This window comes from Papilio xuthus, unplaced genomic scaffold (assembly GCF_000836235.2).
Source record: "Papilio xuthus unplaced genomic scaffold, Pxut_1.1 DF826159.1, whole genome shotgun sequence".
NCBI lineage: Eukaryota > Metazoa > Arthropoda > Insecta > Lepidoptera > Papilionidae > Papilio > Papilio xuthus.
In genome coordinates, this window is record NW_013532490.1 from 3,710,555 (window position 1) to 3,737,847 (window position 27,293).

The window sequence follows — 27,293 nt, forward strand, 5'->3', positions numbered from 1 at the left end:
AGACTTTACAATATCCCAAAGCGTGCAAATTTAACCAGTGTTTACTAGATTTTTTTATATCTTGAATTGCAAAAGCTTAGAATCGGTGCGGGAATGTTTATCTATATTTTTTAATCTTAACAATAAAAGTACTGTTTTTATTACAAATTTAGAAAATTAAAGAAAATAGTACGTATTGAATATTTAGAAAAAAGCATTTTGGATGTGTTTTAGATTTCAATAATGTTAAATTAATGAATGGATACATGTTATGGACTATGCATTATTAATTTTCTCTAATTTTAACACTAAATATATTACGTATGCATTTAAAATTCAGCATCATATTAAATAACATTAATTCATATAAATTTCATAAAATTTGCACAAAACAGTTATAAATACAGCGAAAACGTTCTCCAACAACTGAAAAAAAAAACAACAAATAATGAATTAACAGCCCATGCTTGGATACTTAAAATGTGGCATGCGTTATACACTGACCGATCTGTTACAACTAAAAAAATCATCACAAAACATTAACAACACCATAAAATAAGAGCTGACATACACGGACTGTTTAAACTAATCTGTAACAGTCACTGCAAACTGCAATTCCTCTCGAAATACAGACTACCTGCAGTTCGTGTGTTTCAGCCCTTATTCTGTTGCCACTGAAAGGTCAGAGTACACAAAGGGACTGTTGCGGAATGTATACAATTTGTAAGTATAGAGTAAAGTTCAACATAAACAAAACAAAGACGAACATAAAGTGAAAAAAGAGAGGGTAGATGTGAGTGATAGAGCAGGCTTTGTGTAATCTTACAGCTTGATCGGTTGAGGTCTTGCTGTAGGGCACCGGGATCAAGCGCTCCTGTAACTCTCCACCTATGACCTTCCGGGTGCAATGGGGATTCATGGAAAAGAAAATAAAAACAAGAACATGAAGTAAGACTCACGATACGAGAAGAGAAGCAGAGGACCGTAGTCCCTTGCGATAGATAGTCGGTGCTAAGTAACCAATGCTATTCTTTATAACACTACAAATATTTGTAACTAATTTCTTTACAAAACAATTTTACAGATAAAGAGTTTTTACTCTAAATAAAAGCTCAAAATATCTCTGTCAGTATTCACATTTGTAAGTAAAATTAGGAATAGCGTTCGTTACGTTTCGTATGGCACACGACAGCTCCGACCGAAGCGGTGCCTCGCGAAGCAAGGAACAGACTTTAGGAAGAAGATTCCAAATCAAAATTAACACTAGAACATAAATAAACGCTGGGTTTACATCCTATGGCTTTAAGAAGCACATTCATGGGGGTGTGCACTTAAAAACTATTTTATTTTTTTTATTTTACAGTATCCATCCAGGGCTCCTTTATCCGTTTAACATAAATAAAATAACAAAAAAGAAATCATATTTTAAACATTGATCTGTGATACATAAATGTTTGGTGTATATAATTTAAGCAACATCGAAACAACTTTTGTTCTTCTCGGTTTGTCTGTGTGTGCGTGTTTCGTTCGTGTCTATAGCTTCTTTATGTCATGCTCTAAAAGCACATATATGTAACGAATTGCTCAGTTGCTCACATACCAGATTCTAGTAACATATGTCTAACATACAAGCATGTGACTATTCATCTACTAACATTCCTACAACATTTATTAAATCGATCTAATTTGTGAAAGCGGTACACATAATTACGTATTATTTATCTATACATTTACTATATACATTATGAATTTTATTCCAAAACCATTTCACAGCAAATGTAAGAAATGGTCGTTGAAATAAAAGTCACGTGTGACGCACGCGCCGTACAAGATGGCGGCGTGCTGGTGCAAGCAAGCGGCCAAGATGGCGCACGTCACGCGGCACAACACATACAGTCCCAGAACGGCCAGTTACCTTATAACGCAGCTCCGCAACGAGGCAGTCGGGTGAAATGAAAGTTACTTTTTTGGAGTACAGATTACTTTATTACTAAAGTTTAAGAAAAGCGTTAAGAGGTATAGAGCAGCCATACCATACTAGAATTATAGAAATTTCAGATGCTATGTTTCCCCGATATATTTTTAGCTCTTTATATAAAGGCGTTCACGAGACTGCTAAAAGCGAAGTTTTAAATTTAGAAAATATTAAAATTATTATTTTTGTTTACATCTAACTTATTATCGGTTTACAACAAGACACGAAGTTTAAAATGTTATTAATATTAAGTTTATTAAGTTTAGCATTATTATAAAGTTCACTACGAAGTGCAAAAGGTGATTTAGCTATCCGCACATAGACATTAAATAGTTTATATATAAAAACATCAAAGTATCTTTAACCCCATTAAGATACTTAAATTTGCTTGAAATCTGAAGAGGGAAATAAAAATTATAAAAAAAAAATAAGGATCTTAATCTTGGAAGACTAAATATAAGGAATTTGTGTGTATGTGTGTGTGTTTATCATATATAGTTTGATATAGAATATATTAAATACATGCTTTCGAATGAAAGTACATATATATTTAAGTACTATCTATTTCACATGCACGTAGAGAAATCAGTAGCTAGTTTTGTCAAAAATATGTATCAACACACAAATTTTTGCCATTAAAATAAAAAAAAAGTTATATGTTTACACAAATACTACACAGCATAGTAAAAAAAATCAATCACATCAATAGCATAAACAAAAAAAAAAATAGAAAAAAATAACAAGCAAATTTAAATATCGTCAGACCCTTAATAATTAAATATTAATAAAAGCAGAGTCGTACAAAATTATGTGCCAACTCCTTTATATAAATAACATCCAATTTAACGCGTATTAAAATATATCATATCAACTTTATAAAGAAGAAAGGCATCGCAAATATTTACAGGAAATCATTTTTATATTTTTCATATTAAAAACAAAACAATCGAACTATGTTCCTTTCGGCGAATTAAATGCCGCAACACCATTAAATATTATATTTTATATTTTGAAATTGTGCACCATATTTACGATTATATTCTAATTTTAATATTTTATTTCTCGAAAATTCCTAATCAAATCTTAACCTAATCTTTTTAGTGAACAATATCGTTATTCGTAAAGTATTTTTAAAAATTTTATCATTTATAAATTGCGTCTAATTTAATGCGTCTGGGATTAACTGGCAGTTATTAGTAGATTTAAGAATAACATGGCAACACTACATATATTGGTAGCAGTACAAATGTCAAATGAATTTAAATTTCGAACGATTTTTTTAATTAAATTTTAATTCAATGGTTATAGTTTTGTTACTAATCGTCATTTTGATTTAGTTGAGTCGTTTTAGTTTTGTTGAGCTGTTTTAGTTGGGTTGATTTGTTGTGTTTTAGTCATCGCTCTGATGCGATACGGGACTGAGTGCCGGCAGGGAGCTGCCGCCGGATTGCACGCTGATCCTCCGGTGTTCCGCCAAATAATTATTGACAAATATCCGACGGCCGGCCAATATGTCCGCCTTTTGCTGTAAAACAACATCACGGAGGTTTCAGTGGGCCGCCGCGGCAAGTGTTGCCCGTAAACAAGTGTCCCCAGATGGGTATTATAATTTTTCCCCAACATTTTGGTAAAAATTCCATATTTTTTTGGGAAATTTCTTTATCATGAATTTTGAATGATGAGTTTTCATTTTCATGATTTTAAATGATTACACAAAAGTAATACAAAAACACTTTGAAAATACTTTTTTGAGTAAAAGTATTAATGTCAAATTTTTTTCACTTTTTTAAACACGCAAATCACAACAAAACAAAGAAATCCCAATCTGGAGACACTAACGCAGCATGGCTTTTTTTGCCAGTACGTAAAAAAATCGGTGTTCCAAAATCAAAAAACTAAAAAATTTTTAAAAAAATATTTGGCTTTGGAACACCCTCTACTGTGATTTAACTAATTAGTAAAGTGGGGAGTATTTATAAAGCATTATCGTTTGTTAGTGGCTATAGTCGACTAGGATTAGGGGGCATTCACACTACCTGGGTCGAGGGCATCCACTAGCGTATACTAATATAGATAAAAAATATTGTAATCATTCGTATTTACCGTGTTTTAAGCGACTACGAATCCGGTATGTGAGCTACTTCGCGAATTTTAATAATTTCGGGGAAAATTGGACGTGTTCAAGGTAATCTTCAAATGAAATATCATTACAATTGAAATAAATAATTTTATTCAAATGAACTTTTTTTTTTTAAATATTAAACTGGTAGTTTATATAGCCGGTTAAAATGTTTAAAATTAAAAAGTAAAACCTCTCGTTACATGAAAAATAAATTAGTTTAAAAAAAATCAAATCAACTTATTAAATAAGTACTTACACAACCGAGTCAACGATAAAAAAAAATGAAATAATTATATAAGCCGTTTAAAAAAAGGGGGTTTTAATTATATATAAGGTTAAATTTTTATTTTTTTAGTTATTGTGGAGGCATTTTGTATTCATCAGCACTTTATTTTTGTACGACAACTTATATACTAGTGTACGAGATTGTTATTGTGATATAATGATTATATTTCTCCTACGTGTGAAATACTATATTAAAATAACATTTAAAAAAATCAAAGGTCGCCCGACAACATAAACGTGACAAAATCAACTGAATGACACTTTACATTGTCAGAGACCGTCGCTTACAAAATACAAATTGTGCATACTCACAGACATCGGTATACATGCATAACGCTGTAACATAAGCACTTTCACACTTTAAATGCCAAGCGAAAATAATTAGAATACAAGTTCAAAAGGAAAAAAAAAACAACATTTGTACCAAAATAATGAAACATTGTAACATTTCTTCAATATATACTCTGTACTTACAATCTAAGAAACGGCCGCCATTTTGCGGACCGATGCCGGCCACAAAATGGCCGCTCGCGCGCAGTTTCAACCTCTGTTGCGAGGCAGTCGTCAGATAATGCGACTTATCGACGTACAGTCGGCAGTTGTATTTTGTGACGTATCATAACATAATAAGGTCGCTATTCGTTCGACGGGAGTGAGTATGTACCGAAGAGTTGACGTGCAAGACACGCTCATGCTCTAACTAGCGTTACTCGAGTGTACCTAGGTCCCGCCGGCCGCCCAGGGCGAGGGCGCGGGGCGCGGGGCGTGCGGCCGCCGGCAGGGGGCGCGCCTGGCCCGCGGACCTAAACTTACCGTTAACATCTGAAATAGAGCGGTTCTGCTAAAACTGGGCGGCCCCCATCATGCATAACGAGTGGCGAAAGAAAATGCTATGGAATTTGCTTCAAATTTTATTATTAATTGTAAATAGTTATCAACAAAACAATGTTTTAGTTCTACAGTTGTAAGAGTTCTCTCGTGTCCAAGTACAAAGAGGCTGCGAGCGTCACGTGACTCACGGAGTGCACAGGGAGGGCTGAATCAGAAAATGCACTGCGTGCGGGCAGACGCGCGGCGCGGACGCGGACGCGGACGCGGCCGGCCGCCGGGCGCCGGTCTAACGTCACTAGCGGGTTAAAGTGGTCCCAATTTACTATGAAAGAAACAATTATAACCGAGGGGAGGTCGGACGAGTTTGAAAAGATCACGTTCGTCGACGTACTCCTATATAGACTAGTTACAAAGAAAGCTAGGGAGAGAATATGATTTTTTTTTAACATTATCTTGGTAAATTTTAAATCGATAAGATTAAAACGTTTCACAATTCCACGAGTCGCGTCTATCTATAATCTCTATATAAAATATCACTGCTCCGATATACATAAAAAGACGTTTGAGAAACTTCTTACATATTTACAAACATGTTCATATCTAAATAGCAGTGTTGGTTACATTGTCGCTCTGGACAGTCGGGGCTAGGAGAGTCTAGTCCTAGGAGAACAGTTCAACATGTTGACGCTACAGCACGAGGTCGTGTCCGCCGACATGGCGGTGACAGGACACGGCTCGTCACCCGCCAACTCCATAACTATGCAACTTTATTGCTATCGACTACCTAGTTTCTAAAAATTTCAACACTTATTTAAAAAATTCTTAAACCTAATACAATTTAAGACTCAAAGACGTTTTTTCGTATAATAAAGCATAATCATAAGTAATCGAGGTGTCGTAAGATCGCGCTGAGATTTCGCGGTTAAATAGCGTCGGTTAAGTACGTGTCGGTCGAGCGGGAGTCGTGTGGGGAAGTGTGGGGAGTGGGGGCAGCGGAGGGGAGTCCGGCAGTACGTACGGTACAAAAACATCTGCAAACACAGTCACAATGTAACAAAACAGTAAATGGGCGGAGCGGGGCGGGGCGGGGTATGTTGAAGCTCTATATGTGTAGGTGTGTCAGTGAGGTGCGGACGCGTGGCGCATGGCGCATGGCGCGGGGAGCGTTAGAATATGGTGGTCTCAGTGCGCGCGGCGGCCGCGTTGGGCACGTCGTCCGCGTCGATGTAGGCGATGTCCTGGGGTGGTGCGCGCAGGCGCGAGCGCAGGCCGGCTGCAGAGTGCGCCGACAGCCGCTCCTCGAGGTCCTCGAGCGTCGACTTGAACGCGCGCACCACGCGCAGCTGCAACCAACACAACCCTCCCAGTGCGCGCCCGGCCCCCTACACCCTCGCCTAGCGCCCCTAGCGCACCGAGCGCCCCGAGCGCCCCTAGCGCCGCTGACCGACACACTACGCCACCGATATACCGAGTGTGGTGTGGATGTTATCGACTATGCCTGTATTCAGAGTATCAAGTGTGACGGACGTGTCTACGCATGCAGCTAACGGGAACACGTGTGCGCGCCGCGTGCGTCTCTGAGACGACCGCGCTGGATGGCCGATGATGGCGCCATGCTGACTGAACAAACACTAGGTGCTAGCGACAACTGGTACTGGAGCGACGCGCCGACGCCTCCGAGCGGAAGGTCAGACACGTGACAAAGCGGGGCGATGGGGCAATGGGGGGTGCTCGTGTCCGGGCGGCGGTGCGGGCGGACGGTGCCAGATGAAGGACAGCGAGTCTACCGGGGCAGACGTGGGATGCAGCACAGACGGGGAACAGAACTATTGAAAACTATCGCGGCCAGCCCACGACACCGGCTCACACCTTCCACATCACTTTACGACACTTGCTTTTGGTCAGTCGGAGTGTCTTTATAATGACATAAAAAAAAACTATAAAACTAATGAAACAATAAAAATCTTAGATTGAATAGTTTTAAATGATCAATAATCAAACATAATTACTATGAAAATTTTTTAGTTAATTTGTCAAAAAAAAAAAATCATCTCGTGAATTTAATTTATTGATGACTTAAAGCATTTTAGCTGTCAAAGTAATTTCAGTGAGCTGCGGGTGTCGCGCGGTGGTGTGGGGGTGTGGGGGTGTCGCGGAGGTAGTGCGCGAGCGTGGGCCGGCCGCTCGGCTACGCGCTAGGGTTGTACCGTGAGCGTCCGTCGTGCGCAGCGCGCCGCCAGCCGCCGCGCCCGCCACTACACCTCGGTCTCCAGCACCGGCCGGGGCTGCCAACAACATCTCTCAACGACGCGCGGCTCGCCCCATTCGACACCGTCCTACGTGCGCAGCCCTAGCTTTACAACTTGCTCCACATCCAGATTTGGGGGTTTTATATCGCTTCTATACGTCTGTCTCTCACTAAGTACGCTTTGTTCGCCTGGCATTTGCAAGGAAATCACTGGACAATCAGAATATGGAAATTGTTTTACATCATGTTCATTAAATTATTTTAAAATGTAATTATTTTATTTTTTACTTTCACTTTTCGCTGGCAAAGTACTGGCTGGCTGGAAAGGAATGTGACAAAGTGTTAGTCTTTTTATAAAATTAAAAATTCTTCGTTTTTTTTGGTTTTATTTTTATTTCAGTTAGAATGGTTATTCAACATTTTAAATATTTTTTTAATGTTTTTTTTTAAACTTGTCCAGGCGAATAGAGCGTATTTTAATTAGCTTTTAAGTTTTATACTTCAAATTACAACCCCATATCTGTCGTCTGAAAGCAGGCCAACACGGAAAGAGTGGAACCTTTTTCGTAACACAAGAAAAAAAATTAGAGAAAGAATAAAAAACAAAATTTAAAAACGGAACAGTGTCTGGTGTATACTGTATGCGGCCATCTTGCGGCCGGTGTCACGTGATACGAATATGACTCGGAGGTGCCCAAAAAAAATGAGAAACGATCAACCAAAAATAAAAAAAAAACAATGAAACGAAAGAATCTGTTATTGAAAACTGAAAATGGGAGTCGAATCGAGGCCTTAGCTACATCCTGTAGTTCAGCTTGCTAGACTACGCCTAGACAACGCAGGGATGACACCTAGGAGGCTTTGTGGGGTCAGTGGGATCTCTAGCACTAGCACTTCGTCGCCGGGTAACACCTAATGCACCACTAAATGGCTTTAGCGTCTCATACGTTTATTGATGGGTTTTTTATTCTTTTTATTTATACAGCATGTTTTAAATTTAGATCTAATATCAAATTCCATATGCCTGAAATGTGGCGGCACGCATTTTATCTCGTCATTTTATTAATTGTGATATTAACAGGTATTTAAACTACCATGCCTTGTTATAGGTTTGTTAAACATTTATCGGGAGCCAAGGAGGTACAAACATTTGGCCTAAAAGGTTCATGAAAGACAATTTACAATTGTGAATAATAAAACACATAATGATCCAAAATAGGACATTAAAAATTAAAAATTTAATTATTAACACAATTGTAAAGTCTTACGAATATTAGAAAGCTACACGGAATCACTTTTTTTAATAAAAAAAAATTAAAAAAACTAAAACCTCAACACGTTATTTCTAAACACGATACTCACCGAGACATAGCGGCGTCGCCTACGCGTGTCGCTATATACATTTAAAACATTTTATGGACAACTACAATAAGCCTATAACGCAAAATAACAGCAAAGGCATTTTTCCAATTGGCAAGGCAAGGCAAACTACTGACATTGACAAATCCCCATCGTTCAGTTTGACGCTTACACCCGTCTGACTTCCCCCATCCCTTTCCCCCAAAAAAAGTACGGCTCGAACAACATTCATGGACAAAAAACAAAAAAAACAAAACAAAAAAAAACAACACTCAAAAAACACTGACAATACAACAGCAAAAGGAAAAAAGACGTTCGATCGAAGACGGTTACAATTCAAACAAATGTTAGTACGTCGAGCATACGCGGCATGCTCTCTAATGAAAAAAAAATGTGTATTGAACATTTTTCTAAAATATTTTTTTTTAAACTATATCCACTCCACACTCTAAATGAACGGTATCGTTTGGCAGTAACTTGAACACAATTCGGCATAAACAAATTATACATTCAAATAATAAATTTAAAAACATATAACAATTAAAAAATGTTACTGCCAATTTTTTTTTTGGGATATCGGTAACGTGATGTTAGTCGTCGCCTCAAATTTGTGAACATACGGCGTTTCATTCAACAACAGCTTGGGTTGCTTTGGATCAGTAACGAGGATGTATTGGGCTGGCGTATCACAAGCAAAAAAAAAACACTATTCTTAAAGTAAACAATTAAAAAAAAACAGACAAAAAATAGTAAAAAAAAAATCAAACAGTCAGTATGACTAAGAGAAAAAAAAAAGATAGAGGAGAGAAAGAGATAGTCATATTCATACCGCCATGTAGTTAATGTTGAGTAGATTGGATATATAAAAATTATATTCTATAGGACATAGTCATAGTAACTGTTTGAAGGATACAATTATGAGGGATAAGTAACATCGTCTCAGCCTACATAAATCGCATGCCAATGGGGTCGTGGTACAGGGGTGGTGGTTGTGGTATATAAAAAAAAACAAATCATAGTCAAATTAAAAAATAAAAGGGAAGCGTCAGACTGGGTTCTCTGCGGAGCATGCAAGGCCGGTACTCGCGATGTTTAAAGGCGTTCTAACTATAGTGTAACAACAAGGCCGGTTCCATGACAGCCAGAGTGAGCGAGACAGCAGTATATAGTTCAAAGAACAGTAAGAGACGGAGATATCAAGAAAATAGAAATGAGTCAAAAGATGTCATGAAACCAGGCTGAAAATTATTTTTTTTTAGAGTAAAAAACATAAACTAGTGTAGCAAGGTACGATTGCCAATTTTGTTATAAATTTACTTTAGACAATTTAAAAACAAATAAAAAAAAACAAAATTAGCAATCGTTATGTTGTAATCTACGTTAATGGGCCAAAGTATCGTAGCGTTTCTACAAAATTTACTGTGTAAAGTGTTTCTCTGTAGGTATATATATATAGAAAATAATTATCGAATAAGAACAGAAGTATAGGAGAATGGAAAGTAATTATGAGACGTAAGAAAAAAAAAGGAGAGTAAAACAAAAAAAAATAAACAAAAAATAATGAACGTAGAGTTTGTTTACGGTAAGATCTGAAATTTTTTATACTGTGTCGTTGGAAATTTTTTTTTCTAAAACCGGCTATACCGATAAATAAGGAAAGTGTAAAAAAATTATTGTTTACTATACTATGACGTTTTCTATATGAATGCTTAATTATAAATAGTGGTTATATTCGGCTTGTATATAATAAAAGTATATATATATTATTATATGTATATAATGGAGTCATATCGTCGACTTAGCGTGAGGATGCCCAAGGTATCCGCAGTGTTGACCTGTTGACTTTGCTGATTTTTTTTAGATTTTTTATTATTTAAAAAAATTTGCTGCGAACTTTCAACTTATCCCTCTTTAAAACACCAACATTTCTGCCACTCCTATATGCTTTTTTATTATTAAATCATTATATTTTTTTATTTTTTTTAATTACTTTAGTAAGTTTACTTTTATTAAACTTTTTTTTGTAGTAAACTTATCAAAGTATAAATGTCGTAGAATAATCATGGTTTTTTTTTTAAATTAATGAATTTTTCAGTCTTTAATTCACAGCCGCTTGAAAACCATGATTTTATCTATGACAAATTAAAATGACAGCATTTTGCGAACTTTAAAAAAATAGCAAAATACTGTAATTAAAAAAAATACTGTAAAGAATTGTTCAAAATTTTGATTAAATTAAAAAAAAAAACTATTTTCAAAGAACAATTTTTTACAGTATGACACATGATATATTCAAAAAATAATAGAAATCTCCCCACTGTATTACTTTTTCAAATTCCCATTTTACGAGGACAAAAATCAACATAGACCCCCTTTTAAGGCAAACATTGACCCCCAAAAAATACAAAAAAAATAATCACACCCCAAATGCGAATAGGCCGATTAAATTATAAAAAAAAAGTTTTTTATTAAGACCATATGAAATCGTTACTTTGATTTTTTACTTCTTTGGTTATTTATTTGTTAAGGAAATGTTTAAAAAGAAAACTGGTAGTAAGGTTTATCAATAGATTTTTTAAACTTATTACGTCGATAAAGAAATACATCACTATGGGGTTAAATTGACTTAACATTTGATCAAAGTATATTTCTATCCCTCTCATTCTTTTTGTAAAAACTGAGACAGCTATATTTTTTTTAAATTCAAATTTAGAACAACGATGTATCGGCCTATTCGCGTGACGTCACAGTGTCCCCGGATGGGTGCGCGTGCGCATGCGTACCTGCGTCTGGAGGCGCGTGAGTCCGCGTATCCACAGGATCTGTCCGGCGCGCGGCTTCTTGTCCAGGTCCGCGTCGTAGTCCGGACCCGGCTGGATGGTCTCGGGGTCCGGCTGGCCGCGGCCCCAACTAACATACATCGGGTTAGTTTCATTAATACAAATATACAAAATAAAGACATTTTTTTTAATTAATTTAACCTATCAACTTACAATTAGTAATTAACTAAAAGTTGTTATTTTCTTAATTTTATAATACTAAAAAATCGACCGCATCTTAATATTATAAATGCAAATGCTTAGATGAATGGATGTTTGTTTGTTTGTAGGTATCTCCAGTACGACTGAACGGATCTCGCTGAAATTTGGCATACATATAGAACATAGTCTAGAAGAATACATAAGCTACTAATAACGTTTTTTTTTATTAAATTCCGCGCTGATGCAGTCGCGGGCGAGGGCTGCTGTTTCATATTTTATAAAGAAAAATAACAATGGTAGGAGTAAGAATACTACGATATACAGAAGAAAATTTATAAATTGTAGTATAAAAACAAATATAGTTATACTAACGAGAGTTTCTTGGGTATCTTCCTAGTGGGCACGGTGGTGACGAGCTGGCCCCACACGAGGGTGCCGGCGCCGAAGAACAGGCACCACAGCCATTGGTCTATCGACAGACCAGCCGTACTGAACGCCATGCCGCCGAACTGGATTATTATCACCTGGAAACATTGGATATACTCATTTAAATTCAAGAAAAAATAGAGACACAGGAGAGGGAAAAGAAGTTTCGTTTTTCTGTATTTTCTTCCATCAATTAAAAATAGGTCTTCTTTTATCTGATTTCATCAAAATACAAGCTACAGTTTTTAAAATGAGTTAATTTCGTAGCTTACAAGTATTCATTCTTTGTTCACATAGTCATTCATTCACCGTTCATTCGTTCATTACCTGAGATAAAGGATACCAAAACTTAAGTACCTTGCAATCGTTGTCTTGTCGAAGTAATCACGAGGAACGTGACAGGATGTCATTCATTCATTCATTCAGTTCGTTCAGTTACCTGAGATAAAGCAGTGCCGATCCATATCGAGTAGAAGATGGGATTGGTGAAGAGTCCTTCGAATACATTCCTCTGTCCGTGAATCTTGCGCGCGTTGATTTCATTGAAGAGTGTCATCATGACGAAAGTGTTGAAGATGATGGTGAAGTGCTGCGTGGGTTCGGAGCCGAGTGGCTGACCGCGACCAGATGGGATGTTTAACAATCTGTCACCTGGATCATAAAATATGATTTTTTTATAACAGAAGTAGTAGAAACATGCTTACTAATATTTTTGCGAACGTTTGGATGTATGGATGGATGGATGGATGTTTATTAGAAGGTATGTCTAGAACGGCAGTATGGATCTTACTGAAATTTGGCATAGCACATATGCTAATATATTTTGTAAAAAGTAAACAATAGTTTGTTTTTATATATCATTGAATAATTTGTTAGAACAGGGAGACGTATAGGAAGGGAAAATATTCTCTTTCTATGCGCCCTTCGCCGATTAAAGGCAACTGTCTGATTAAAGGATGTCTATGGGCAAAGATCGCTTCGCTATTTCGGCGAATTCATGTGGCCATTGTTTTACGCACCTACAAATAGCAGTGAGAAGATAATAAAGAGCTGGTAGATGGCCTGTCCGAGGATGTTCTTCATCATGGTGCGGCTGATGAGGGGCTTGGTGCGGCCGTAAGGCTTGCGCTGCAGCAGGTCAGGTGTGGGCATTTCCGTAGCCAGCGCCAGCGACGCCAGAGTGTCCATTATCAAGTTCACCCATAACATTTGTACCGCCTGGAAACAAAATATTGTCGATTAAAAATTATCTAGCAAAGTAAGTATAAGTGCGTCGGTGGATCAGGGGTTGAGCCTTGACTTGCAATGTGCAGGTGCTGGGTTCGTAACCCGCTTTGTACCAATGTGTTTTTCGATTTACATATGGACGTTAATCCGAGCTTCTTATGGTGAAGGAAAACATCGTGATACTGCGCAAATCTGAGAAGAAATTCAAAGATATGTGTGAAGTCAACCCGCACTGAACTTTGGTAGACTATGGCCTAGTCACCTCTAATTTGGACTAGGCTCAGAGTCCCTCCTGGGAACGTATAGTAAGCTGATGAAGGTGAACATAAGTCAAAGACGCTGTCGGGTTTCTGAGAAATCTGACCGCGATCAGTGCCCTCTTACTTATGCGTGTCGTACCTTTAGAGGACTGTCCTGTATCGCGCAAGCACCAATGAATGCCACAATGACAGCGACCACGTTCACAGTGAGCTGGAACTGCAGGAACTTTGCGATGGAGTCGTACACGTTGCGGCCCCACATCACAGCCTTCACGATTGACGAGAAGTTGTCATCTGTCAGAATGATGTCAGACGCCTCTTTGGCGACGTCCGTACCCGCGATACCCTGGTAAATACAATATTGTTAAATAAATTGTAGGCACAAGTTAGCATTGTAATCTTGACTTGACATCTATCAAAGTAGAGAAAAGCTGTCTTTTGTTCACTATAGATGTCACTGTAGATTCCCTTCCCACACTTTTTCTTATAAGGGAAGGATGGGAAGTGGAAGTGGACTTTCCGGATGAGAGGATGGATGGGAAGAGAAGATATTTTCTTTCTGTGCATCCTCTCCTCCGTCGTAGATACTCTGTAGATTTTAGTAATAACAACGACTAGATAGTTCATCAAAGTTGCGGCTTTGTCTGCGCCGAATTAAAAAAAAGCTCTAGACTTATTTGACATCTGGGCCAAATAACATAGAGATCCATGAAGCCGTTCTAGAGATAACTTCTAACAAACATCCATCCATCCAAATATGCGCATTCATAATATTAGTAAGATGTATATACCATAGCAAATCCGACATCAGCCTTCTTGAGTGCTGGACCATCGTTGGTGCCGTCTCCTGTGACAGCGACCACCTCGCGTGTGTCAAACGCCTTGGACTCGATCATACCCTTCACCAGAGTGTACTTGTCAGTGGGGGAGGAGCGCGCCAGCACGCGCAGCTTCGGCCACACCTTGTCGATCAAACTCTGTTGGACCTACAGACAGACATACACACATTTTATATTTACTTAGCTAAACAAAAATAGTACCATGATTATGTTCTACATCTATGACAAATTTCAACAAAATCTGATTGACGAATTGGAGATATCTTCTAACATTCATCCATCCATCCATTCATATGTCCATCCATATCAAATTTACTAGCATATATAAAAGTAGTGAATTATTCAAGAAGTTGTATTAATTTTGCAATGTACTTTACTTTTAACACATTTTATAGGCAAAAAAATCTCTTCGTAAAACTCTTGGTCCTTTGAGTCGGATCATACCTCTCCATTAGCGTCTCGGATCCTCTTGTTGAACTCCTTGCCCTCTAGAATGAGGAAGTCATCAGTAGGCTTGAGGATGCCACATTTGATGGCAATGGAGCGCGCCGTGTTCACATTGTCGCCTGTCACCATCCGCACCGTGATGCCCGCCTTCTGGCACTTGCGGATAGCCTCCGGTACCTGCGAATTAACATTTTATGGTTAGAGCTATGAAGTTCAATTTGGTTATAAAGACTTTTAGTTGAGTTGTACAATTTTTAGCAGAGTAAGCTATGACAGATGCCAATACCATCCGTTGCACGAATATGCCTCGCTTGGTGCAATACCACGACCACACAGAAGATAAGGGGTAAAGTGGAAGAAATTCCGAGTACCGCCCGACGTGTGTGGGCTGGAAGCCTAACTTTAGTCTTCTTTCCCTTCCCATCCTTTTCTTATAAGGTAGGGATTGGAAGGAATACATAGGAAAGAGAAATATTCTCTTTCTATCCATCCCTTCATCTGTTGATGAAAAGTAAGCGACGGATCTACAGATGTCTATAGGCAGTAGTCGTTTGCCACCTTTTAATATAAAAAATCTTAGATTTATTTAACACATGGTCAACTAAAGTTAATAAGTATATTAAAAATGTTATATGTTGTTTTGTACCTCTGGTCTGACGGGGTCCTCGATACCAACAACACAGAGACAAGTGAGATTGTTTACGATGTTGTCTTCATCGTCCCAGTTCGGCTCTTGGTCTATGTGCACCTGCGCACAAATAATATACTATATTATAATCTAAAATTAAAAAAAAACAAGGTAAAGTACTTAAAAAAGCAATAATACAGACTGATTGATACTGGCAAATTTTTTAGTTTACAAAATTTCCATTTTTATCTTTTTTTGAGATTTTTCTTTTGAAAAATCCTTCATTAAAGATTTGCTTGTATTTATAGCTACCATCAACCTGCTATATTTAATGATGATGATTTTAGGGATCCGTACCTCGAAAGGAAAAAAAACGAAACCCTTATTGGATTACTTTATTGTCCGTTCGTCTGTCAATACCCTTTTTTAATGTATTATTTCCCAAGTTACCTGGTTGATATCAGCCTTTCCGGGCACAAAGTCCCTGTATGCGACGGAGATGGTCCTCAGTCCGTCACAGGCCATGGGTTCAATGACCTGCTTCACCAGCCGGTCCTGCATGTCGCGGGTGAACTTCTCCAGGCGACCCTCGTGACCATAGATAAACGAGCACCTGAAATTATGTAAAGAAAAAAATATAATTGGGATTTATAAAGCAAAATAAAAGGATTTAAAGCCTATTTTACACGAGGACAGAATAGTGACACAGAGTAGTATATAGTGTAGTTTTGTATTAAATAATATATAAGATTTGTTGACGCCGTAACACCGCGTGATAAGCAACACACTACCAAGTGTGACTTGAGTTTTATAACTATTTTTATTTTTTTATTTTATGTAGTCCTCTCATTTCCATATTTAGATGCCTATTTGAGTTAGACTTCCTCCCAAATTTCTTTTGTGGGCTTAGCACGAATATTTACGACAAGCGTCTTCGTATCGTCATTTATGACAAAATTAGTACGAGATTTTTAGTGTATTTTAAGCCCGATAGGGGACGCTGCACAAATTTTGTCGATTCGTGATAGGTCCAATGATATTTCCAAAGGTAATGAAATAATACAAACTTTTTCAAGACAATTTCTGAAGCTCCCTTAGTATAGAGGCGGTATCCCCCCTTGTAAGGTATGACAGTGGACATGCTCTTGCGCACGGAGTTGAACGTGTAGACGCGCGTGAAGGACTCCTCGGGGTTGCGCTCGCGCACCGCCTCGTAGCTCTGACCGAGCGCCAGCACGAACCCGAGCAGCGCGCACTCCGTCTTGTTGCCGATCTGTATTGGGGGCGAAGTCGGCTCTGCTGCCGGCTGGGGGTAAACAATTCGGGGTTATACTTTGTAAACAAATATATATTTTTTGACATTGTGCCCTCTTAGAACCTCTATAAATGTTACTTTTGATCACCAGGCCAGATAAATTTGTCAGACTATAATTACTTAAATAATAACAAAAAACTCACCATAACTCCAGAAGTGAAGGCACTATTAACGGATATTCCTTCGATCATAGTCTCGCCAACTTCCGCGGGTATGTCCCTGAAGTTGGGCGTGACCTTGCACAGTTTCTCGCAGATGTAGGACTGGACTACGGTCATCCGGTTGGTGGTGAGCGTACCCGTCTTGTCGGAGCAGATCGCGGTCGCATTGCCCATAGTCTCACACGCGTCCAAGTGACGTACCAAGTTGTTGTCTTTCATCATTTTCTGAAAATATACGGTAATGTTATCTGTATTGTGGTATTCAAACATCTTGCCCGCTCGAAAACTCGGATTTAATTCGCTAAAAAATTTTAAACGACTGAACTAGTCTTATTTAACGTTAACTAACACTTGTAAATATCGTACTATGTTATAACAGTCTTACTGCTCCACTCAAAGTGCCCCTTAATGACTAAACGACGTCTCTGAGTACAACAGTACGGCTTATTTAAACGTCAAACTTACCTTAACAGAGTAGGCGAGAGACAATGTGACAGCGAGAGGCAATCCTTCAGGCACAGCGACCACGAGTACGGTGACACCGATGATGAGATGCTTCACCAGGTTGTTGATGTAAGTCGCCTTCCACGGTTTGCCGTCGATAACAAATGTGCGAACACAGAACTGCACCACCAGGATGATCACCGTTAGCACTGCGATTGTGGAACCCGCGTAACCGATCTGGAATAACAAAGTTAAGACGTATGTTAGGTCACAAAATTATAACCTCGTGCGAGCCTCTGTAAAGTTTGGATAGCACTATACTTTGTATATAATTCAATATTTTCATATTAATACAATTCTAGTGCCTGTATGGAATATCGGAAAAACACACGATGTACTTAAATAGCTGGCAAAGAAAAACCAATTTATATATTTTTATCTGAATGTCTGTTTGCAAGGCTGCGTTTGTCCCGGGTAGACTCCGGAATGTATGCATCGATTTTGACAGAACTTTAACAAGATGGTAGCTAATGCACGCGGGCATATTATAGGCTACTTTTTTCTAATTCCGCTCTGACGAAGTCGTGTTCAACGGCTGGTTAATGGATACATGTGATTGTTAAAATTATTATTATTAAAAAGTCCATATGTTCGGATATATCGTAATAGAGTAGAGTAGAGAAAAATTGGTTTTGCGCACTCGTCTTGTACAATGTTCCGAGCCGCCAAGATATTTGAAAACTGGTATACCTGTATAGCAAGTTTGGTAAGCTTGGCCTGCAGCACCGACTTCTCCTTCTTGTGCGAGGTCTCCGCGGGTTTGTCTGTGGGCGCCACGTGGTTGTCCTCACGATGGTTGGCGCCGTGGCTGTTGCTGCCCGCCGCCAATGTCGCGTCTTCGTCTCCTATCGTAGTATACCAATGTCAGATAATGATCTAGATAAATTCTTGTTTGGTACGTTTATTATATTCTGACACTAATTACCAATTCTATGTATATATAAAAAAGCAACTAACATATTTTTAAAATGTAATAAAAATCTACAGTTGATTTAATTTTAGAGAAAAATTAGATACTTTTGTAGGCTAAAAATTTAATTTTAATAACGTTTTTATAATATAAATTTAATCTAATGTCTTAAAAGGTCCTTTTCGAATTCTAATACTAATAAGTTTGTTACCAATTAAAGTGTATTATTAAAAAAAATCTTACTTATTGTAACTACTAATCTTAACTTTTTAATTTAGTTTGAGGTTACAATACTACTTTTATATTTGTACCAAACAAGAACGAATTAATAAAATAGAATTTATTAAAATATAAGAAAGATGCAGAGAACGTAGTAGATTACTTTTGGGATATGCAGATATATTTAAAAGCAAATTATTATTTATAATTAAAAATTATCTATTTGTTTCTTTATATTAATAAAAAAAACGCAAACTCTAATATATCAAATGTGAAAATATTTCCACATTGTTATATCTAAAGAAAATATTAGTTATTATGCAAAAACTATTTTAAGATCAAAATGCATCTTAGGTTAAAATCCAGGCATTCAGGTTTCTAATCGTATGTAAATATCATAATCGGAATTCATAATGCATTGAGTACACTCAAGGACAGAATAATGTTCACAAATAAGGTTTTGAAGCTTGTATAGCGTTAGCGTTGGTTAATTTATGTTAAGCGGTACATAAATCTGGCCCCAAGTGTACGGGACGTTAGAAGCGGGACGTAGCAAAGGACGGCACTTACCGGTCAGGCTCTTGCGCTGGGTCGCCTTGCGTTGCTGCTTTTTAGCTTCTATAATAATTTCCGATATCCATTGTCGTGGTGTTTTTTTTTTGTATATTTCATTCCAATAACAAGCCATACACATTTATCACAACGGAGACCGTTGGTAAGATTTTTACATCATGCTCCATAGACAACAGTTATACGATGCAATTTAAATGTGTATGTTTATTTTTTTATTTTTTGTTTGTTTATTTTTTCATCGTCAGCATGGATGTGGGGTGCGGCGGGCCAGGGGCGGGGGGTGGAGAAAAAAAATTTGGATGTCTTTAATGGATTCACACTAGACGAATGTCGGTTGCTCTAATACTAAGGGTATGGATTACGATCGAGCAGTTATGTCCTTTAATTAAAAAAAAATACGTAAAAAATGTTGAGTCATTTTTTATGGCCACAAGTGCTGGATCGAGGAGTAAACTTGCATTGACTATGCTTTAGGGGTCATACATTTTACAGTTTTGAAATATTTCGATCGATCGAGATTATTTTATAAGATGACAGATTATTTATTTGTAACATACGACACTAGAGGGGGCTATGAATGCCATGCTACCCACAGGACAGGCAATTAGTCAAACACAAAGACAATACGAACAACGACTAACATGTATCACCAATATCCCAAACACGGACCAAAACCTTCAAGTCGAACTATAAAATAATCTCATATCCACAACAGAAATTGGTAGAATTATAAAAAAAATAGATTAAACATTGAAATTACTTAAAAACAATCATTAAAATAAACTCTACGAAAAAATTAATTAAATTTGTTGTAAAAAAATTGTTGAAAATTTGTGCTACATCAAAATTAAGGATAGTTGAAGCCAAAACTTTAAAAAAAAATATCAAAATCACGTAAATCCGTAAGTTTTTTTTAATTTAATTATGAATTATTATTAACATATTATTTCTACCAGTTTCGTCGTTTTATTCAAGATACCCATTCCCTAGTGTGCAGTGGCATGGTAAGGGGGTACAATTCCATTCTTCTTGTGGTAACACTAAATATGCAACTAAGCATCGAACTATACTATGCTCATTTAGATTCAAGTAAATTTAAACAATAATATTACATTTATTATATTTTTAACAAGGAAATTTTTTTTATAGAAAATATCGATATAACCAAATGAGCATATTATGTATGAACAACACTAAACTAGATTTTATGCAAGTTTCAACTATTTGGATATCATTTCTGTTTTTAGACATTTAATTAAAAAAAAAACATTGTTTATTCTTAAATAAATCAAAAATTACTAGACTGAATTTAATATTACTTTTACTAGTAAAAATAACTTATTAACTTAGAAAGATTCATTTCTTTCATTTCTTCTCGGGGTAGATAAAAAGTTCTACAAGAAAACAGTATAATAAAAAACGGTTCAATATTTTTGTAAGAAAGTGTACAGAATGGATATCCAATGAACTAATGGGGACATCACTATGCTACGGCAGCGCCACACAGCGGGGGAACACTGACCTTTCTTCATCTGCTTGATCTCCTTCTCCTGCTTGTCCACAGCCGCGCCCAGCAGCGTCAGGATGATACCCGCCTGGGAGTTCACACCCACAGCAGTCACCAACATCTTGCCAGACCCTGGAATTGGTCAAATAATCTTATTATTATAAATGAAAATGGATATTTGTTAGTTATAGACATAACATAGCCTGGAAGAACACATAGGCTACTAATTAAGTTCTTTGTAATCCCGCACAGACGGCGTCGCTGGCGATAGCTAGTTATATTAATTTTGACCATAGAAGAAAACTAATAGAGCAATACCTCATTCTTCAAAAGTCATTTATCACTGTTTTCTGAGACCAAAATCGGATATTCGTTATCCCTTTTTTATAACAGAAGGGAGAAAACGAGCAGCGGGAACACCGAGGTGTTCAAAGACGCTCATGGACATCAGCAATACCAGAGGAACTGCAGATGCGTTCATCATCTTTGACAATACGGAGATAACAATATGTTTTATAAACAAATTTTGATATTAGAAACCAACAATAAAACTGACAAATTACTATTAAACGAACACTAAATAAACGAACGTTGCTACTAAAAATATAAAACTACCCGACTAATAAAATTACTAACATATATCTGTAAATCGACAAATTTTTGCAAGGGAATGTTTATAAAAATAATATAAAATTACCTTCCATAACGTGGGTACCGGATAGCACCATGGGATCAAAAGATTCACCCTTCTTGACATGGTCTGACTCTCCTGTGAGCGAGGACTCGTCCACCTGAAATCAACATACACTAAAGTCATACCTAGAGCTAGAGTAGGTAGGAGGAGGTAGGGACAGCAGATTTACAATTGACTCGAAACATTTTGATATTGAATTTTACAAATTATTGATCCATTTCCCTTATTGTTGAACTGAAATTATCGGTACATGTGTATAAGGTTCTAATGATGGAGCTGGAAGGTAGACATCGTAATGAAAAGACACAACCATATCGAAATTGTGAATGGAATCATCTTAACGAGTAACAAGAAAAGAAGAAAAGCTTGTTTTAAATAAGTTTAATCTTTTATTTTTAACAATACAGTTTTTTTTAATGTTTTGATAGATGAAACATACGGTAAGGCATATTTTGAAAGCGGATTCATTAACTCCTTGGTATGAGTTGAGTTGGCGTGTATACAAATTGACGTTAAACTTAAATCGTATTATATTATTATAACTGCTATTCAGATAAACATTTCTCTGTTTGATCAAACTTTTCTCTGATTAATTATGAACTATTTGTTTCTAGTATTGATACTTAGAAAAAACTCCTGCAATGCGATATTAATGTATTTTTCTTTGCTTATCTATATTACTTCATCTGCAATGACGTCACTACTCAATCTTTGATAACGTTTATTTGTGTTGCTAGTTGCGACAATTGTTGCAGAATATTATTAATTTACACTTTATATCTTACTAATATTATAATTGCTAATGTTTAGATGGATGGATGGATGTTTGTTTGAAGATATCTCCGGAACAACTGCATGAATCTAGCTGAGATTTGGTATACATATAGAACATAGTCCGGAAGAATGCATAGGCTACTAATCATTTTTTTTTTAATTCCGCGCGGATAGAGTCGCGGTCGAGCTATTGGTAAATAATTGTCTACAACATAACCTTAAATTGTCGACTTAAGTAAATTAATGAATACATTTCTATCTAATTTGTTTGTAACGCGATTATTCATTATACGACGACTTCAAGCGTTTGTTAGTTAAGTTAAATTTCAATTTAAAACATTGCCGTTATCTAGGCAATGGGCGCGGCGGATATCTGCCGTCAGGTACTGATAAGTAATCAGATTTCTATATCCACGTGCGTCATCAATGCGGCTGTAATCTAACGCTATCAGAACAACAGTAGCATTTATGTTATAGTGCACCAAAATTATGTGACATGTACAGGGTGTTGCGTACGGCGTGTGTACAGAGGGTCGCGTACAAATTGTTGTATATAGGATGTCATGTACATAGTCTTGTTCACAGGGTGTCGTACAAAGTGTTAAATACAGGGACGTCAAGAACATGGTGTTCTACACACGGTTTCACGTACAGATTGTTGGGTATGGGTAGTTGCGTACAAAGTGTTATATACAGGATGTTGTTGTACCTTTAGGTCGTTACTCTGCAGCAGTACACCGTCGGCGGGCAGTAGATCACCATACTTGATCTGGCAGATGTCACCCACCACGATTTCGCTGATAGGCACCTGCTTCACCTCACCGCCCCGGATCACCGCAAACTTGTGCTCACCCTCTATCCTTGATTGAAGCCCTCTGGAATATTACAATGTAAATATGTTATTAACATGAAGTATTCATAAATATATTCCTTAAAGTGACCAAAAATATGATATGTTTTATCGGAAAAAGTGAAGGCATTTCAAAGTATTTTTTTAAGAATTTCTTTTAAATTACGGTCTCTGCATACTTATGTAATTAAAGTAAGCATGAAATACTCTAAAAGTTGTTAATTTCCTTTATTACAGCAATTAAATAAGATTCCTCGAAATACACATTTCATTATGCGTATTATATTCAAAAACGGATAACAGATAAACATGCATGAAGCTTATTAATCTGCAGTTTTAACCTTATTCATGGTGGGTTTCGGACACCAAAATCTGTATAAAACATATAATCTCCCATAATATTTGTCGCAATGAGATAACAATATGTTTTACACATGGATTTCGGTCTCAGAAACCAATGATAAGTCCAAAAAAAGTCTTACCTGAATTGTCTTTCTTTCGTATAATCGTTGAATGCTGTGACTATGACGACAACTATAACAGATATTAAAATCGCCAGACCCTCTATCCATTGGTAGTGACCTTCCTCTTCATCCAAATGACCTGAAACATTAGACAATTTTTTTTTAATATCGCGCAATATTAAGATTATCCAAATCCTTAAAATTATAAGAACGTTAAAGTGTGAACATACTAATATTAAAAACTATCAATCTAGATTTTTGTTGCATTTAACAGCTCGATTATTAATTAGTAAGGTTATTTATTCAGCCTACGTTCTACCTTAATATTAACGGTTAACGTGACGGATTCATCGTGGGGTTCTAAGACCAAATTCCCAGTTTAAAACATATTGTAACCTCTGTTTTGTCAAAGATGGGACAGGGATAACGATATGTTTTATACGACTATTTTGGTGTCAGAAACCAAAGGTAACTCGTGTTAACGACATATGTATGAAACTGATGGTTTTTGAGACCAATATCCCTGATTAAACATATCTTCATCCCTGCCATTATCTTTGACGTAACAGAAATAACAATATATTTTAAACTGGGATTTTTGGTCTCGGAAACATACGATCGATAAGTCAATTAGTTGACTACTAATTTTAAACATTTTTCTAACTATGTCTGTATATACAGATATCCTAGACATAATTTGAACATTTAAATCGTTAAGTAACCAAACTATTCAACTCATTGTAACTTTAGTGACAGTTAATGTTATGCGTATTTGAATTTAGAATCAACCTACATCTACCCGCATTAAGGTATTTACCCATACTCTGCCCAATTAGATTAATCCTATGATTGGCTAAGGGTTGCCACCTATCTCTGTCATATGTATCGTGTTTGAGCGAGAGGTTGTATTATTCAATTATGATACATTGGGGCAATTTGACCTCGATACGATAACAGAAGTGTTATGGGATTTAATGTCCGTAATTAGTTTGGCGTGTAATATTATCATGGGTTTACATTGCTATGAAACCTGTATAAAAACATTGTTATAGCAGTAATAACGTACGATAATTATCTCTTGATTTGGTGTAAGCAGTGATGTGAAGTATTACTGGTTTAAAAGTTGAATAGCCAAATAATGTGCTGGTGTACTATTAAGTAATGAAAAGTGTAAAAATAACAATAATTATTGTATTTAGTAAATACTATTTCTTTTTCTAAAGCAAACAGTGGCATGAGACGTGGACAACCCTAGAAGCGTTGCAAAGTGGTGTTTCACGGCACAAAACATCAATTTTGACAACTCGAACAACCGCTGATGAATACGCGCAACGTATTTGCCTAAACAAACGTGGTGATAATTTCAAGCAACCTAATTCATTTGTTCAAAGTGAAACGTTTATTGTAAGTTTTGCTGAAACATGTTCCCTCTCTCTACACATGATCTACAAAACATGTTTTATATTTTGATTGTTTCTTATACTAGCTTTAAAACGGTATAATTCTCAGAATTATAAATGCACTTTTACCCTTAATAAAATAATTACTAGACCAAACACATACACAGACACTAATTTAATCTATTTAAATAATAATTTTATATGTAATCCATTTATAATAGCTTTTATTATATTCATTAGATTTTATTTTATTTAAGAATTTTTTATTTATTAAATAAATCTATACAATCTAAAACAACACACAGACGAACAAACATCGTATACAACTATATTACTGTCGTGTCTAGCGGGCTAGCAAGCAGACAAACACGCTATCACGGTGAGACACGAATTGCTAACGGGGTCCGTTTACTCAAGAGATGAAGCAACTAATTCAACATGCCCTAATGTCATGGTTCTTCGATTCCCTTTTCAAAAAATTTACTTCTTAATCTAAGGTTATAAATTCTATATAATTGATGTTCTTATCAACACTATTAAATAGGTTCCAATTGTTTTTTTTTCGGATATACTGTAAATATAAAACTTTATGACGACCGCCATGTTTATTTTCCTATCCAAGCGAAGACAGTGACAACTATCTTACTAATAAATGCGAATGTTTAGATGGATGGATGGATGTTTGTCGGAAGATATCTTCAAAAAGTTTTAACGGATCTTGATTAAATTTGGTACAGATGTAGAGCATAGTCTGGAAGAGCACATAGGCTACTTATTAAGTTTTTTTTTTAATTCCGCGCGGATAGCCTCGGACGAGACCTAGTTTAGTAGATAATTTCCAGTTCCGCTACCACATTATCTATTCCAGTTTCTTGTTGAATAAACTATTGATAGAAAGTGCTGCGGCAGTAAGTGCTTGAAATATTTAAAGAACCGCAGTATTCACTTACTTTTATGTGCAATTAGACGACGTATTCTTGGTGTGTTCGACATTTAAACTAATATTTTATCAATCCAAGGAAATTTACTTAACATTACTAACTTAGTATTATAGACTTTAACATGAGATCGAAAAACCATGACGAAATAAAACTAAAGACAGATAGATAGTATTATAATACCAATTGAACAGGAACATCTTTTTTGTTACAATTTAAAAAAAAATAGAAAAATTTGGAAAAAATCTAAATGTGACAAAAAATTTCAATTATCTTGAGTACACGATAATAAACGAGCATTATAGGGTGTTTAAAATTCTCTAAATAATACAATTTTCTTACCAATTTCATCTACTGTTGTTATTGAAAAAAGAAAATACGTTCATTAATTATTTCTAAATAAAGACACACATTTTGGTACTCTTAAAATTAAACATATATAAACTATACATATTTTTTAATATATTATATAATATAATATTAAAATAAATACATAAGTGCGTAAATTACATTACAACATAGCTCTTAGACTATGTTGTAGTGTAGTTAAAAAAAACTTAAAAAAAACAAAAGAGAATTGCGTTCATATATTAATACGTAAAGGATGTTTTGTTTCCCTTTCTTTATCTTCTAGGGAACAATAGGAAACCAATTTATCCCTTCGTACGTGAAAATGAACGAAACGGATCGTAATGGGATATGAAGGTAGTACAATCGAAATGATCAAACCTTTAAAAAGGTCACACCTTTGAAGTTCTTTATCGAATTTATTATTTTATATCGTGATATTTCTTGCATTAGAATAATATACAGGATGAATATTCAATGTAGTTTATTTTCTTGAAATTACTTAATAGAAAACAATTGCTGTAATTATTTATCTACAGTCGAACCAGAATAAGCGAGAGTCATTGTCTGTCATATGCTAGAAACTGTTAGCGAGAAAAATATCGCGGTTCTAAGACTCTCTCTTATCCAAGTTGGACTGTATCAAATTCTCTATAAAAAAACATCTTCAAGATATCATATTCTCCATTAAATCGGTAAATAAGAAAATACTTTTTTTTTCTATCAGCAAAGTCCGAGCAAAAAGCAGCTCGGGGCTAATTTCCTTCGATTTCCATCGTGTAATAAGTTGAGGGTAGGCTAGGGGGTTATTTTACGACGTTCAATTCTTTCGTCACGTTCAGCCATCAAATAGGGTCCGCTTTGGTAGGATTTACGGACGAAAAAACTTATATGTAGCGACTATAAAACGCCTTTTCAGATAGAATAGTAAAATCTTTTTGGAGAAATTTATAATCTTATCGCACCCAGAGTCCTGTGATGGACAAATTGGGCGACCCTTAAGTATAACTTAAGTAACATCGATCGGAG

At 36.3% G+C, this 27,293-nt stretch overlaps 1 protein-coding gene across 7 annotated transcripts in view; it reads right to left on the reverse strand.

Annotated features, from left to right (window-relative positions):
* The window catches only part of PMCA (plasma membrane calcium-transporting ATPase 3), a 133,370-nt gene that overhangs the window by 2,865 nt on the left and 103,212 nt on the right, over positions 1-27,293 (reverse strand). For 3 of the 7 annotated variants that reach the window (XM_013319249.1, XM_013319250.1, XM_013319248.1), the window contains 19 exons: positions 23,597-23,717; positions 22,974-23,139; positions 21,494-21,587; positions 20,812-20,928; positions 19,287-19,334; positions 18,278-18,432; positions 17,549-17,764; positions 17,066-17,308; positions 16,675-16,913; positions 16,058-16,220; positions 15,626-15,727; positions 14,977-15,156; positions 14,485-14,679; positions 13,833-14,039; positions 13,226-13,424; positions 12,646-12,857; positions 12,153-12,304; positions 11,583-11,709; positions 806-874 (listed from right to left, as the gene is read on the reverse strand). In XM_013319249.1, the coding sequence (XP_013174703.1) occupies positions 806-874; positions 11,583-11,709; positions 12,153-12,304; positions 12,646-12,857; positions 13,226-13,424; positions 13,833-14,039; positions 14,485-14,679; positions 14,977-15,156; positions 15,626-15,727; positions 16,058-16,220; positions 16,675-16,913; positions 17,066-17,308; positions 17,549-17,764; positions 18,278-18,432; positions 19,287-19,334; positions 20,812-20,928; positions 21,494-21,587; positions 22,974-23,139; positions 23,597-23,717 (3,005 nt within the window). Of the gene's footprint in view, positions 1-805; positions 875-3,115; positions 3,480-4,554; positions 6,536-11,582; positions 11,710-12,152; positions 12,305-12,645; positions 12,858-13,225; positions 13,425-13,832; positions 14,040-14,484; positions 14,680-14,976; positions 15,157-15,625; positions 15,728-16,057; positions 16,221-16,674; positions 16,914-17,065; positions 17,309-17,548; positions 17,765-18,277; positions 18,433-19,286; positions 19,335-20,811; positions 20,929-21,493; positions 21,588-22,973; positions 23,140-23,596; positions 23,718-27,293 lie in introns of those variants that run through there. The other 4 variants (XM_013319254.1, XM_013319253.1, XM_013319251.1 and 1 more) reach the window with 4 other exon arrangements.